Source organism: Sapajus apella, unplaced genomic scaffold, assembly GCF_009761245.1.
Source record: "Sapajus apella isolate SASKATOON/1434 unplaced genomic scaffold, GSC_monkey_1.0 scaffold51, whole genome shotgun sequence".
Lineage (NCBI taxonomy): Eukaryota > Metazoa > Chordata > Mammalia > Primates > Cebidae > Sapajus > Sapajus apella.
The window spans coordinates 4,076,824-4,090,339 of record NW_022436991.1 but is presented as its reverse complement, the minus strand read 5'-3'; the positions used below and the strand labels follow the sequence as shown (position 1 = coordinate 4,090,339).

General features: G+C 45.3%; 1 protein-coding gene across 3 annotated transcripts in view; it reads right to left on the bottom strand.

Annotated features, from left to right (window-relative positions):
• Positions 1-13,516, bottom strand: part of LOC116526475 (nodal modulator 1) — a 64,851-nt gene that overhangs the window by 31,788 nt on the left and 19,547 nt on the right. For all 3 annotated transcript variants that reach the window (XM_032242792.1, XM_032242793.1, XM_032242795.1), the window contains exons 7-14: positions 13,182-13,334; positions 12,154-12,291; positions 11,737-11,826; positions 8,497-8,602; positions 8,167-8,317; positions 2,790-2,964; positions 1,282-1,423; positions 49-180 (exon numbers count right to left, since the gene is read on the bottom strand). In XM_032242792.1, coding sequence (XP_032098683.1) covers positions 49-180; positions 1,282-1,423; positions 2,790-2,964; positions 8,167-8,317; positions 8,497-8,602; positions 11,737-11,826; positions 12,154-12,291; positions 13,182-13,334 — 1,087 coding nt within the window. The remainder of the gene's footprint in view (positions 1-48; positions 181-1,281; positions 1,424-2,789; positions 2,965-8,166; positions 8,318-8,496; positions 8,603-11,736; positions 11,827-12,153; positions 12,292-13,181; positions 13,335-13,516) is intronic.

Genomic DNA, 13,516 nt, shown 5'->3' with positions numbered 1-13,516 from the left:
AGACAAGAAGTGTGTGAGGGACACAGGATTTTGCAATCCAGTTCTTACTTTTGTATCTTCCCGGGAGCACGCTGTCAAAGGTGAAAGTCATGGAGTTGACCTTGCCGGAGAGCTGGAGGCTCCGCTTCTCACCCTGGCGGTTCAGTGACTGCAGAGTCACCAGTAGGTCACCGCAGGTATCTGCAGGATAAAGAAGAGGGCCCCATGTGACCCAGCCCAGGTTGGAATCCTAAGCCTATGTAATAGCTTCTTGCTACTGCTGAGCTCCTGAGAGGCAGTGGTGGGAGGGCTTCTTTCAAGCTAACATGTATTGACCTGACTGCAAGAAACCTCCCGCCATGTTGGTGATCAGGAGCAGACAACAAAGGCACCGACAGTGAAAGCGGCCCCCTCATTCGTTGAACACTCCTATGTGAGCCAGAGAAGACAGGAAAAGGGAAGCAACTTTCATAGAGCACCTATGTGGGAGGCAAGATGAAATGGGGCAGGAACATTCATGGAGCACCAATAAGAGCCAGAGAAAAGGGCAGGAAGTGACGAAACAGTCACTGAGTGATCATTTTAGCCAGGCACAGAACTCAGCCCTCTAGCATGATGATAATATTAATAAAGATAGCAAAGATTTACACAGCTCTTTCTGTGGGCCAGGCACTATTCGAAAGGCTAAACACGATCTACCTCGTTAGATCCTCAAGACCCTGTGAGGTTGGTACTATTACTAGCTCCAAAAGCACAGAGAGGTTAAGTCTAACTCAAAAGCACAGATAGGTTAAGTAACTTGCCCCAGGTCACACATACAGGGGTCAAAAGCCCAAGGAGTCTGGTTTGAGTCTGTGCCCTAGCCACTGTGCTGCACTCCCTCTTGACATGAGCACACTGAAACCTCATTAAAAACCTTAAGAGAGGTAGCATTCCCATTTTAAAGATGAAAAACTGAGGCTGGACAAGTAAAATGCAGTCTCACAGCGAGTAAGACACTGAGCCAGGAATGAAAACTGGGCCTGATTCCATCCTCTCTGCACAGTCAGAGAGGGGAAAAAAGAAACCTTTGTGCTCCACTGGGAGCCAACGCAGAAATACTCCAAGAGAATGTTCCTAGTGGTTCCCGTGGCAATTATTCAGATAGAACTATGTGCAATAAGGACACTCAAAAGCCACTCTCCAGGAACAGAGTCTACTTTTATCTTCAATGTCCCTAATGAGGAAAAGTTTCCCAAGATCCCACCCCTACCTGCTGACTTCTTTGAAACTAGGTGTTCTTGCTTTCCAGTGAAATCTTACCCAAACAAGAGACTTTCCCAGAAACTGATGCCAAAAACTGTACAAAGGCCACATCCATCACAGGCCTGTCGGTCACAGTAAGAGGGAACGTCTGAGGTTTCAATGTCAGCCCTGCTCTGGTCTCCGCCTCAGGAACTATCACCTGTAGACACATGGATGAAACTTTAGAGGCTGCATGCGGCGGGGTGGGGGGTCTTCCCCTTGACCTACGGGGCGCTAGAACGTTCATTTGGGTCCAAGGCTAAAGAGATTTTGAAGGCCAAAGGTTCGTTTCCAGGCTGAGTTTACAATCACAACAAATGCACATGTGTGAATAACACGTGTGAAGTAAACACGGTTCTACCCAGATGAAAAATTAGCCTCAACAGACCCACACGTCTGCACAGAAGTCTATCTGGCCTAATTCCCCACAGATGCACACAAAGGTGACATGCCTCACTTATATACTGGAAATCAAACCAAATCCCACTCACTTTTCCTGGCTTTAGACAATGTGGATGACACTGGTGGAATTAAGTCATTTTCTTCTTCCTTTTGTTCTGTATGCCTTTCATGGCTAACAAGCGGAACAGGCAAACAGAGCAGCGGTCAACTCTTTCACACCAGTCAAGATGACACTGCCCTTCCTCGGAAAAGTCCATCATGCTTCCGAAAGGGCTTCTAAAGGCTTGTCAATGTGGACATCTTTACAAGAAGCCAGGTACCATTTAATAAAGGAAGCTGTCAACTCACACACCATGTTATTCTGTGGAAGCAGGGAGAACGTAATCTCCTTCCCTGTTTCCCACAGAGGGAGGGACGCCACTCTTCCCTAGAGGACAGCAGAGTCTAGCAGGGAACCTTCCAGGCCCTCTTCCTTTGTGTTATTTGCTCTTCCACAGGGAGGAAGGGCAGCTGCTGATTTGATGGGTGAGAGGCCACAGAAATAGTCTCTCCCCCAGGGCAGGGCCACTGCACTCAAAGTCATGACGGGCTGACCTCTGCTCTGTCTGTCTCTTGCTTGCTTGGGCCAGCTGTGGCTTGGGCTTTCACCATGGTGATGAGACCAAGGCCAGAGCATCTTCCCTTCTTGGCCTGCTTCAACAGATAAGTCACATGGTCCCTGCCCAGCCATCTTCAAGTCAGGGCAAAGCAGGAAATGGGAAGCTCCATTTTGGCCTGGGGTCCTAGAAGCCACGCACTGTGGCCATTTTTGAGCTCCCATTAATAGAGTTCATTTTTGGTCTCCCCTTGGACTCATCGATATTCCACAGCAGCCAGAAGCCTGAAGGTGGAGGAGTTGACTGGCAGCCTGATACTAACCTAATAAACACCATGACTGGAAGAGAGAGAGGCAGATGGCACTATTTTTTTGCTGGATGCCTATCTGGCTCTATTCTACTGGTGCAGGATTGTAAAAACTTCAAAACAAGAGGTTGGAAACTGGAATGCTCCATTCTAACTAATAACCCTTCTAAAAATCACTGCTTTTTCTCAAAACATTTTAAATCTAAAACAACAAATCGCACCTGAACTTTATAAGTCCCTGGTTTTGCTTTAAAACAAAATGATCCATGAGCATCCGTCTCCACGGTGACCAAAGACTTGTCCTTGTCTTGAGATGACAGGACAACTTTGTATTTACTCATTTGCTTGACGGTGTCGGGGAAGCGAATGATTGATATCTGACCACAGACACTGAACCTGCAAAGAGAAGACCATTCATTCCAGCATGAGGACTCAATTACAACAGGAAAGGCTCTTATCAACCAAAAAAGATGTAGCTCTCTCCCAGCCCTTGTTCCTGAGAATAGTTTAATCTTAATGAAAAGACACAATGCAGTCCAAATGATTGTGGTTTTAAAATGCAACCTTCAGGAGGAAGACTGGACCTCTTTCTACAGAACAGGGGCCCGTAGTGGGGCTGTTTGTGTGTTCCGGGTGACATCTGGCAATCCCCCACTGCAGAAGCTATTTTAAGAAAATCTGTAGATAATAAAAACGTTTCAGGTAATTGGATCGTTGATAGTGGAGCAGCCTTGGACTGTGAATGTAGGCTAGCCCCTAAAAGCAAAAGCTCTAAGCTGCATAAGAAACTGTGGCATTAACCAGGCCATCAAATAAGGCAGGATTATCACAGACACCTTCCTTGTTTGTCATTATATATAACGCATGGATGAAAGCAAACTGAGAGATTGGAATTGAAAAGGTAATTAAGTTAAAAAATGCAAAGCTAAAATTGAGCTCCTTGGGAGGTAGAACGCACAAACATAACTTATAACTGAAGAGCCCTATTAAGGTAATGACTCCGATTTGAGATTCTAAATGAGGAGTAAGGTGGTACAAGGCATCCCTCGAAAAATCCGTGAAAGGCACTTCTACAAAGACCATCATTGCTGGAGTGCTGGTCTTCACTTCTGAAGCAGTTGGTGTGTCACAGTGTAATAGCACATCCTAGCTGGAGGCCACAGTTGTTTTTTCAACTGTTCATCTTAAAGAACCTTCGAGAATCATTTTATATAAAAGTTATTACTTTTGACATAAAGATAATAAAGAATGTTGGATTCTGACAATTAGGGGTACATTAAATGTTGGAACTACCACTCAGCCTCAAATAAAAAACAGTGGAAAACAATGAAACGATGGAAGATTATGTATGTGAAATCTAGGAATAATGAAAAACAGTCATTTCTTCAGAGTATGAAATGCAAGCCAAAAAAAAGGCTTTTATACTCTTCATGGTTGAAAGAAAAAAAAAAATCAAAAGAAGGATAATACTTCATGACATGTAAAAATTGTCTGAAATGTAAATTTCGGTGTCTAAAAATGTAGTTTAGTTGCGCTCTGCCCATTCATTTACAAATTGTCTATCTCAGCTGTTGTCTTAGAGACCATATGGCCCATGAAGCCTAAAATATTTATTCTCTGGCTCGCCACAGAAAAAGTGTCCCAATCCCTGACCTAGAATATGCATTTTGGTTCTCACACTCCCCTACGGTGAACTTTCAGAATAAAAGGATGGGAAGCGAACACAGAGATAACCATTCCTAAGGATCTTTCGTAGTCTCTGGATTTGTGTACCTGTCAGGGGACACATCACCTTGTCTATTTCCTACCAAATCTCTTTGCCTCCTTAAGTTGTAAATATTTGAACCATAAGATCTGTTTTGGCTCATATTGCTATGAAAAAGAAGTGCCTATTTTCACTAAACCTCAAACCTATACTGGCTTAGTTTGAAAAAATAAACCAAAACGGTGGTAGAAGACGGTTCCATTATATTGAAGCCCTTAACAATTGATTTGTATCAATAAATTCCTTCAGCAGGGTTTAATATATATATATGTTCAGAAACTGGTAATCTTGTTGGATATTGAGATAACTCTATTTTCACAGTCACTTGGACAGAAATCAAAGAGTTTGTTTTTAAAATAAATTGAGTAATTTTTTTTTTTTGTAAAGGAAGACTAGGCACGGTGGCTTAGCCTGTAATCCTAGCACTTTGGGAGGCCTAGGCGGGTGAGTGACTTGAGGTCAGGAGTTCAAGACCAGCCTGGCCAACATGGCAAAACCCCTTCTCTACTGAAAAATATAAAAATTTGCCAGGTGTGGTAGCATGTGCCTGTAATCCTAGCTACTGAGGAGGCTGAGGCAGGAGAATCGCTTAAACCCGAGAGGCAGAGGCTGCAGTGAGCCGAGATGGTGCCACCGTACTCCAGCCTGGGTGACAGAGCGAGACTCTGCCTCAAAAAAAATAAAAAGGAAGAGAAATAGTAAGAAATATCAGTGTGCTAAAAAGGCAAATGTACTATGTTGACCAAAAAAAAAAGATAGGAGATTTTCCAAAAATGCTCAATGCTATTTTTCTTTCTTTGACCCAAATACTCTACTTTAAAGGGGAAAATAAATATATTTCCTCCATCTCTGTAAACAGCACCTCCTCCACCCACCCAGTAGCTCAAATAAGAAACCTGAAACCTCAACAGCACAGGCCTGTGGCTGTTTTCTCTATATGACCTACCAAATCCATCTACTCCTGGCTCCGTCCCCTGCCAGCCCCCTGGGCCCAGCCACCACCATATCTCCTCCAGACAACCGCCACCGCCTCCTATCTGGTCCCTCTGTTCACACCATGGCTTCCCTCCAATCCATTCTCCACACAGCAGCCAGGAAGAAAAACAAACTTTTTAAAGTGCCATGATCCCTATCACTCCCTTGTCAACTGAAAACTCTTAATGGGTTTCCACTGAATTAGGGAGCAAAGCCCAATCCCAAAGCAGGGCTACAAGGCCCCAGAGTTCCCTGACCTCACCCACCTCCTCCAGCTGCACAGACTGCCTTTCAGGTCCTTCCTATCCTGTCCACGCCTCTGTGCTGCTCCTCTGCTAAGGAAGGTCTTTATTCAGCTAACTTCTAGTCTTCACTAAGGACTCTGCAACCCAGAGAGCCTTGCACAGCACCCAGTCTAAATCATGTCTTCTTGCAATTCCCTGGTCTCTTCCCTGCACAATACTTGCCATAATTTAACATCACAAAATGTATTTGTCTATTTTTTTAATCTTTGTTTTTTTGGGGATGGAGTCTCGCTCTGTCACGCAGGCTGGAGTGCAGTGGCACAATCTTAGTTCACTGCAACCTCCACCTCCCTGGTTCAAGCAATTCCCCTGCCTCAGCCTCCCAAGTAGCTGGGATTACAGGAACACACCACCACATCCAGTTAATTTTTTTGTATTTTAATAGAGATGGGGTTTTACCATGTTGGCCAGACTGGTCTCGAACTCAAGACCTCAGGCAATCTGCCCACCTTGGCCTCCCAAAGTGCTGGGATTACAGGCTTCAGCCACTGCACCCGGCCTTAAAATCTTACTAATCTTATTTTATTTTTAAATTTTTATCTATTTATTATTTTTAGACCAGGTTATGAGACTAGGTAATTTTTGTATTTTGGTAGAGGTGGCGTTTTGCCAAGTTGCCCAGGCTGGTCTCAAGCTCCAGGCTTAAACTCCACCTCTGCCTCCCAAAGCGTTGGGATGGATTATAGGCATGAGCCACCACACCTGGCCACACAAGTATTTGTCTTAAGTCTGTCTGCCTGGCAGGGTGAAGGCCCCATCTCTGGAATGTTAGCTTGATTAATTATTAGATACCAAGCATTTCTCAGTGCCTCACCTAGAGTAGTTGTGCAAAGTGTTTCTGGAAGGGGGGTAGGACTTATATCCAAGAATTACTTCCTGAGGGTGATTTGCTTCCTCGTCTTCCATTCCCCACTGGACTCCTTGACCTCGACCTCCATCTGTCTACAGAAAAGGGTCACTGTAGTCTCCTTAGTGATCAAGCCAGTGGACTGTGTTCTCCAGGGCTCCACTCCCTGGACCTCCTTGTCAGGCACTACCTCATACTCCAAACTTACTTTCTTAGCTCCTATGACCTCATGTTCCCTAGGTCCCCCTTGTGCCACCTGATACTCTGTTTTTAGCCTACTGTTTTTCTAATGCTACCTGTACATATATATTTGAGGTCCCGGCTGCCACCTGCAGCCGAATTGTCAGGATTTACAATCCATGTAAGCACCTATTGAAGAGCTCCACCTAGTGGTCCTACAGACTGATGTGCCCAAAACAAACCTCATCACCTAACGGGCTCCTCTTTCTGTCCCCAGCCATCACACCTCTCAAGCTGGGCACCCTAATATCTCACCAGTTTGTCCTTGACTTCCCTACAAGGCAAGCCCTTGTCGTCTCTGCTTTCAGATCTCCTGTGCCCAAGTCCTGTCCCCTTCAAACCCACTCTCCTCCATGCCATTGTTTTCAGAATGCCCTATTGAAAACAATAATTGAAGCTTGTTATCTTGATTCTCAAAACCACTCATGGCTCCCTAGCCCCAGATAGAGAAAGCCCCTATACCCCGGTGGGGTTGTCCTCATCACCTCCTTCACCTGCCCGCACATTCTGCTCCAGCAGCACCCAGCTTTACACCCACAGCCACCTCGTGCTACTGTGAGACTGCCCGACTTGGCTCATGCCGCGCTTCTCCAAAGCAGACCCTGTGTTCTCCTTCTAAGCTACTGTTCTGTGAGCAACTGTGATGTCTAAAGCTGTTCTGCAGGTTACACACAGGTGGATCTGGGATCTGACTCCAAAGCCCGAGTTCTTGGCTCTACACAATTTTGCTTCAGATGATGGTAAAACCACAGGAATTCAGCCAAAAGATGTCCCCGCCTGTACTTACAGTATAATGAGTAACTATAAGCAGGAAGATCTACACCAATGACCTGAAGCATCTTCCAACAAGCTTTCTCAACCAACGATACCATCTTCCAAAGTTCTCAAAATTAAGCAAAGATGAGTTCCATGAAAGATCAGACATGAAAGACTTTTTAATTTAACAAGCCCATTTTAACTTGAAGCAAGAGACTTTTCATTAAGCATTCGACATGTCAGTACCTTCAGTTTGTAAGATTTAGAAGTAATCTTACTTAGCCAGGCACAGTGGCTCACACTTGAAATCCCAGAACTTTGGGAGGCCGCGGTGGGCCGATCACCTGAAATCAGGAGTCGAGACTAGCCTGGCCAACATATAGTGAAACCCTGTCTCTACTAAAAAATACAAAAATTGGCTGGGCATAGTGGGGCATGCTTGTACTGCCAGCTACTTGGGAAGCTGAGGCAGGAGAATTGCTTGGACCTGAGAGGCAGAGGTTGCAGTGAGCTGAGATGGCACCACTGAACTACAGCCTGGGTGACAGGGTAAGACTCCATCTCAAAAAAAAAAAAAAGAAACAGAAAGAAAGAACTACTCTTTCTTAAGTCCTTAAGCTCAGCAAAGACAGTCAGATCACAGGTCATTTTCTTCTCCACCGGCCGCCAGCATAAACGCTGGTGCTTCCAAATCCACACGATAAGCTTACCCTGTTGCAATAATGTCAGCCAGCTGAGGTGTGTTCGGTGCAATTTTGATGGTGACCGTTTCAAAGTAGAGGTGCTCTTTCTGAGCATGGATGGTGTATGTCCCTGTGGTTATGTTCTCCAGGCGGAATGAGCCATCAGCTTTTGTTTTGACTATAAAACAAAAACACACAAACAGAAGATAAGCCAAGAACAACTGTACTTTATATGTACACCAGAATACTTGAGACCAAAAGCTGCCATGTTTTCATATAGTCATCAGTTCCTTTCCATTTCCCTCTGTGATCCAAAAGAGCACTGTTCCTCAGCCTGAGGCTGGTGTGTCAGCCCACCTTTGATTTGGTTATTCAGGGTGACTACTGCCTCTGGAACACCATCTCCTTCTGGTCCGTTCAAGACCCTCCCAGTGACGGAGAACCCCATGACGTGGAACACGGGCTAGAAAACAAAGAACAGGAAGAATGTGCTCGAAGGTGCTCCTGTGCCAGAGCCACAAAGCCTCCTTCTGCTGCGCCAGCCATCGCCTACCATGTCTGCCCTTGCTGCCCACCTCCCGACCCCCAGACCCCCAGAGCTGTGTGCCAGCCGGGGTACCTCTCATTTTACCCACATCTGTCTTCTCTGTTGTGTTCCCAACACACTGCTGTGTGTCAAACAGTAAAAGAGAAAAGGTCTAGAGACTTACTTCCCAAGTTAAAAGGTCACTGACTCAGGATTCTAAATGCCCCACATCCTCATCCCTGTGCTGTCTCCTCCCCTCCAGGTGCCCCCATTTTGGTGAACCACGTCTTCTTCTAGTCTTCCACACATACCCCAGCATCACTTTGGATGCCCGCTCCCTGCTCCTCCATCATCTATCAGTCCTGTGGTCTCCACCTCTGCAAAGTCTCACATGCCCCCTCCTATCTTTCCTTCGGGTCCTTATGAAATCCACTCAGGCCAGGCACAGTGGCTCAGGCCTTAATCTCAGAACTTTGGGAGGCCGAGGCAGGCAGATCACTTGAGGTCAGGAGTTCAAGACCAGCCTGGCCAACATGATGACATGTGTCTCTACTAAAAACACAAAAACTAGCTAGGCGTGGTGGCAGGCACCAGTAATCCCAGTTACTGGGGAGGCTGAGAGGCAGGAGTATCACTTGAACTTGTCAGGCAGAGACTGCAGTAAGCCAAGATTGTACCAGCCTGTGCAACACAGTGAGACTCTGTCTCGAAAAAAGAAAGCAAGAAATCCGCCTAGACTACCCTCCTCCACCCCCATCACTGACTCTCACATGCTCCCAGGCTCCATGTGTCTGCGTCTGTGCCCCACTTGCCTGTGAGCAGCACACCTGTGCCTTCTCTGCAGTCAATGAGTTCCAGCCCTGATTCATGCATCCCCAAGGTCACCACAGCTAACCTCTTCATCAAATTTACCAGTATCTCAAATGTCCCTGTTTGATTTCTTAGTTGTCTCCCTCCCACTAGCACGGCACCTCAGGAAGACAGGGATCTTTTCTGTCTTAGTCATCTGGTACACAGCAGACACTCAATAACTGACTCCTGAATCAATATGTGCATGCACATGTGCAACAGCATTTCAGATGAAGATTTAAGTAATTAAATGACTTCCTTTTTAGGCTGGGAGTCTTTTTTTTCTTTTTTTCAGCATATGGTTTCTTAGTGATGTTCTCATATGACAGGTAGCCGTTCTTGATCTTTCCAGAAAGATATGTTTCATTCCGTCCATTACCTACTTATTAATTCACGTATGTACTCAACAAATATTTTTACTGGGCACCTACTACGTGCCAGGCACTAAAACACATGGTAGGAAAACAGTAAAGAATAAGACACTCGCGGTTCCTGACCTCAGGGAACTTACAGGGCCCCATTTCCTGAAACACCATCCATCGTTTTCAAAATTTGTATCTGGCTGTGATCTGGGAATATCTCTGTCTGCTCACCTGGCCCTATCCTTCTCTGCATGCTGTGTGAAGCAAAGCAAAGGCTTCATCTTCTCACCCTTATCTTCCCCCTCCAGTGTACCACAAACACTTTACTGAATCTTAAAACGCAGAGTCGGCACCCCACTGTGCGTATGACCCAAAAGCCCACTCCTGCCAGTTGAAGCTACTTTAACACAGTACTTTCAAATGCATTATTAAAAGAAAACGATTAAAATATAATTTTTTCAATAACTCTAACATTGGGTGGTCCACTTAGGAGAGGCTGTTATTTTCTGTTGGGATTTGCTCTAGCTAGGCAATTATCTACAGTAACCATTTTCTACTCCCGTAATTAAAGGAGACACAAGTGAGATGAGAAATCGTTTACCATCTACGTGAGGGTCGAGGGAGTTTATCAGGCCACCTATCATCCTGCTCATTCCAAGCACCACGGTCCGAGCTCTGCCAGTTCTCATCTGGTTGACAGCCATGGCATCCCCATTTCCACCCTGACACCCTGCAAACTCTCCTCAACACAGAAGCCGGAAGGATCACACCGCTCCTCTGCTAGGAACCTTCCAGTGGCACTAATTTTCACCCAGAGTTATAGGCAGAGTGTCCCACCAGGCCCTGCACAATGTGCTCCATCACCTCCCTGGCCCACTCTCCACCTCCTCGTTCCTTGCTCACTCCCTCCACTCCAGCCACCTGGCCTCCTGGGGGTGCCCCAAACCCCTCAGCACACTCCTGCCTCAGGATCTTTGCACATGACGTTCCCTCAGCCTTACACACTGTTCCTGCAGAAGTGAAGTATGGTTCACTCGTTCTTTCCCTTCAGGTTGTTACTCAAATGTCACCTTCACAGGCAGGGCTGGAGGACTTCCCAAAAACACCCTATGTACAACTGCAAACCCTGTCTCCACCCTGAAATTGTATTATCTCCTTTCATCCTTTATTTTTCTAGAGAACACTTATCACCTTTCACTGTACTTTCTAACTTATTCATCTAAACACGTATTGACCCTTCCTGTCATTAGAACATGAGATCTAGCCAGGCACAGTGGCTCACGCCTGTAATCCCAACACTTTGGGAAGCTGAGGCAGGCAGATCACTTGAATCCGGGAATTACAGAACAGCATGGGCAACATCTCTACAAAAAATACAAAAATTAGCTGGGCATGGTGGCACGCGCCTGTGGTCCCAGCTACTCAAGAGGCTAAGGTAAGAGGATCACTTGAGCCCTGGAGGCAGACATTGTAGTGAGCTAAGATCGTACCACTCCACTCCAGCCTGAGCCACACAGTGAGACCCTGTCTCAAAAAAAAAAAAAAAAAAAAAAATGAAATCTGCACGTACAAGAATTTTTGCCTCTTTGCTCAGTGCTGTATCCCCAATTCTGGAATGATGCCTGAAATGTATGTCACTGGAACTCAATAAATATATTTCACTGAATGAGTAGATTTAACTAGGAATCCAGATCTCTACCATAAGGACATCACGCGTTACGAATATAATACCAGATTGCACTTTTTCCCACAGCCCTTCCAGATAAAACAATTGATTTTTTTTAAAAACATGTCTGCAACACCTGTGCCTAGGGATGAGAACTCAAACACCTGTCCCTCCAGAAGACAGGAAAGCCTTACCTCGATTTTCAGGCTGTCATGTTCCACTGTAAAGTCCAGTCTGGAAGGCGCCACATCAAAGGTAATTCTCTCCCCCCGATAGAATGGAATCTGGAAGGAAGAGTCTGTTAATTACTAAGAACCACTAACATGATCAATAGTCAATATTAATAATCAATCCAGCAGCCCACAGATGACAAGGGTTCAAGACAGGCCAAGAGAAACACGCATCATAACTGTCGCAGATTTGAAAGAGGAAGCCCGGCCCTTTTTGTACCTACTACTAAGGAGTGAACGTCTCGTCTTAAGTTACTGCCTAACAGCGTGTTCAGAGAACTGCAGGCCAACCATCTGCTCCTTTAACACCCAAACAGCATTGGCTCTTACTTTGTCATGAGAGTCCCAGACATCAACAGAATGGAAATCTGCCTCACTCACCACAGTGTAGCCCCCACTTGGCAAGGAATAGAAGGAGAAGGAGCCGTCTTCTCTGGAGACAGTGTAGCACAAATATACCAGACTCTCATCTTGGGGCTGGAACCCAGGCACTGGTGAGACACTGCAGCCCAGGACATCCTATGCCATGGAAACAAAAGACAAGACTTCCTTTTCCATTTACATGTTCTAATTACCATCAATTAGCCACATCATAGGAAAGTTTTTCTAAGTTTCATGTCAATATTCGTATTTCTGAAATCTAAGACATAGTAATACAGGTAAAAGGAACAAAAATCTTGGCATTCAAGTTGTCAACTTAAAAATTGGCACGGTCTTATTGGGAAAAAAAGACATGACTGTCCTTCCTTATGATGGGTCACCATTCTCCAAATAAGAAAACGGAGGCTCAGGAGGGTAATGGTGACCAGCCAGGGGTCGCACAGCTAGGAAGAGGCATTTGTTTAGGCCTGGAATTTGTTTGAACCCACATCTGATTTCAAAGCCTGTGTACTTTCCATCACATACCACTGCCTCCCAGTGTAGATGCGCAATGTTTTATGAGCCAACAGAGACACGTGGTATTCTTGAAATCTTTTTTTTTTTTTTTTAAGGAGTGTCTCACTCTATCACCCAGGCTGGAGTACAGTGGCGTGGTATCAGCTCACTGCAACCTCCACCTTCCGAGTTCAAGCAATTCTATTGTCTTGGCCTCCCTCGCAGCTGTGACTATAGGCATATGCCAACACGCCCAGCTAATTTTTTTTTTTTTGTATTTTTAGTAGACACAGGGTTTCACCATGTTGACCAGGCTGGTCTCAAATTCCTGACCTCAAGTGATCCACCTACCTCAGCCTCCCAAAGTGCTGGGATTACAGGAGTGAGCCACCAGCCCCAGCCTGAGGCACACGATATTCTTAAGTGTTAAAATGATAAACCAACCCAGATCTGCATTCTTTAACTGGTAGGTTCTGATCCGTAATCCCCCACCTACCCTTCATAGCATTTCTTTTGTTCTTTTCTTTGCTTACCTCTTGAGTTACTAAAGAAGAAAAGAGAAGAAATTTCACCCCTTTCATGGGCTCCCCATCACTTCGGACAGAGCCAGACACATTGTAGCCAGCAACTATCAGGGGACTGGCCGCATTGGCATTTGAGTTGGTTACACGCACTGTGGTGCTTGCCTGTAACAGAAAAAGATTTTAACTTGAAAAAAAAAAAAAACACTTGTCAAGTGTCTAACCACATGAGGACATGATGAAGCTAAACTATTAACTGGGAAACATAATCTATAAAATTGCTTATTCGGTATAATCACTATTTTTTTTTTTTTTTTTTTTTTTTTTTTTGAGACAGAGTCTAGCTC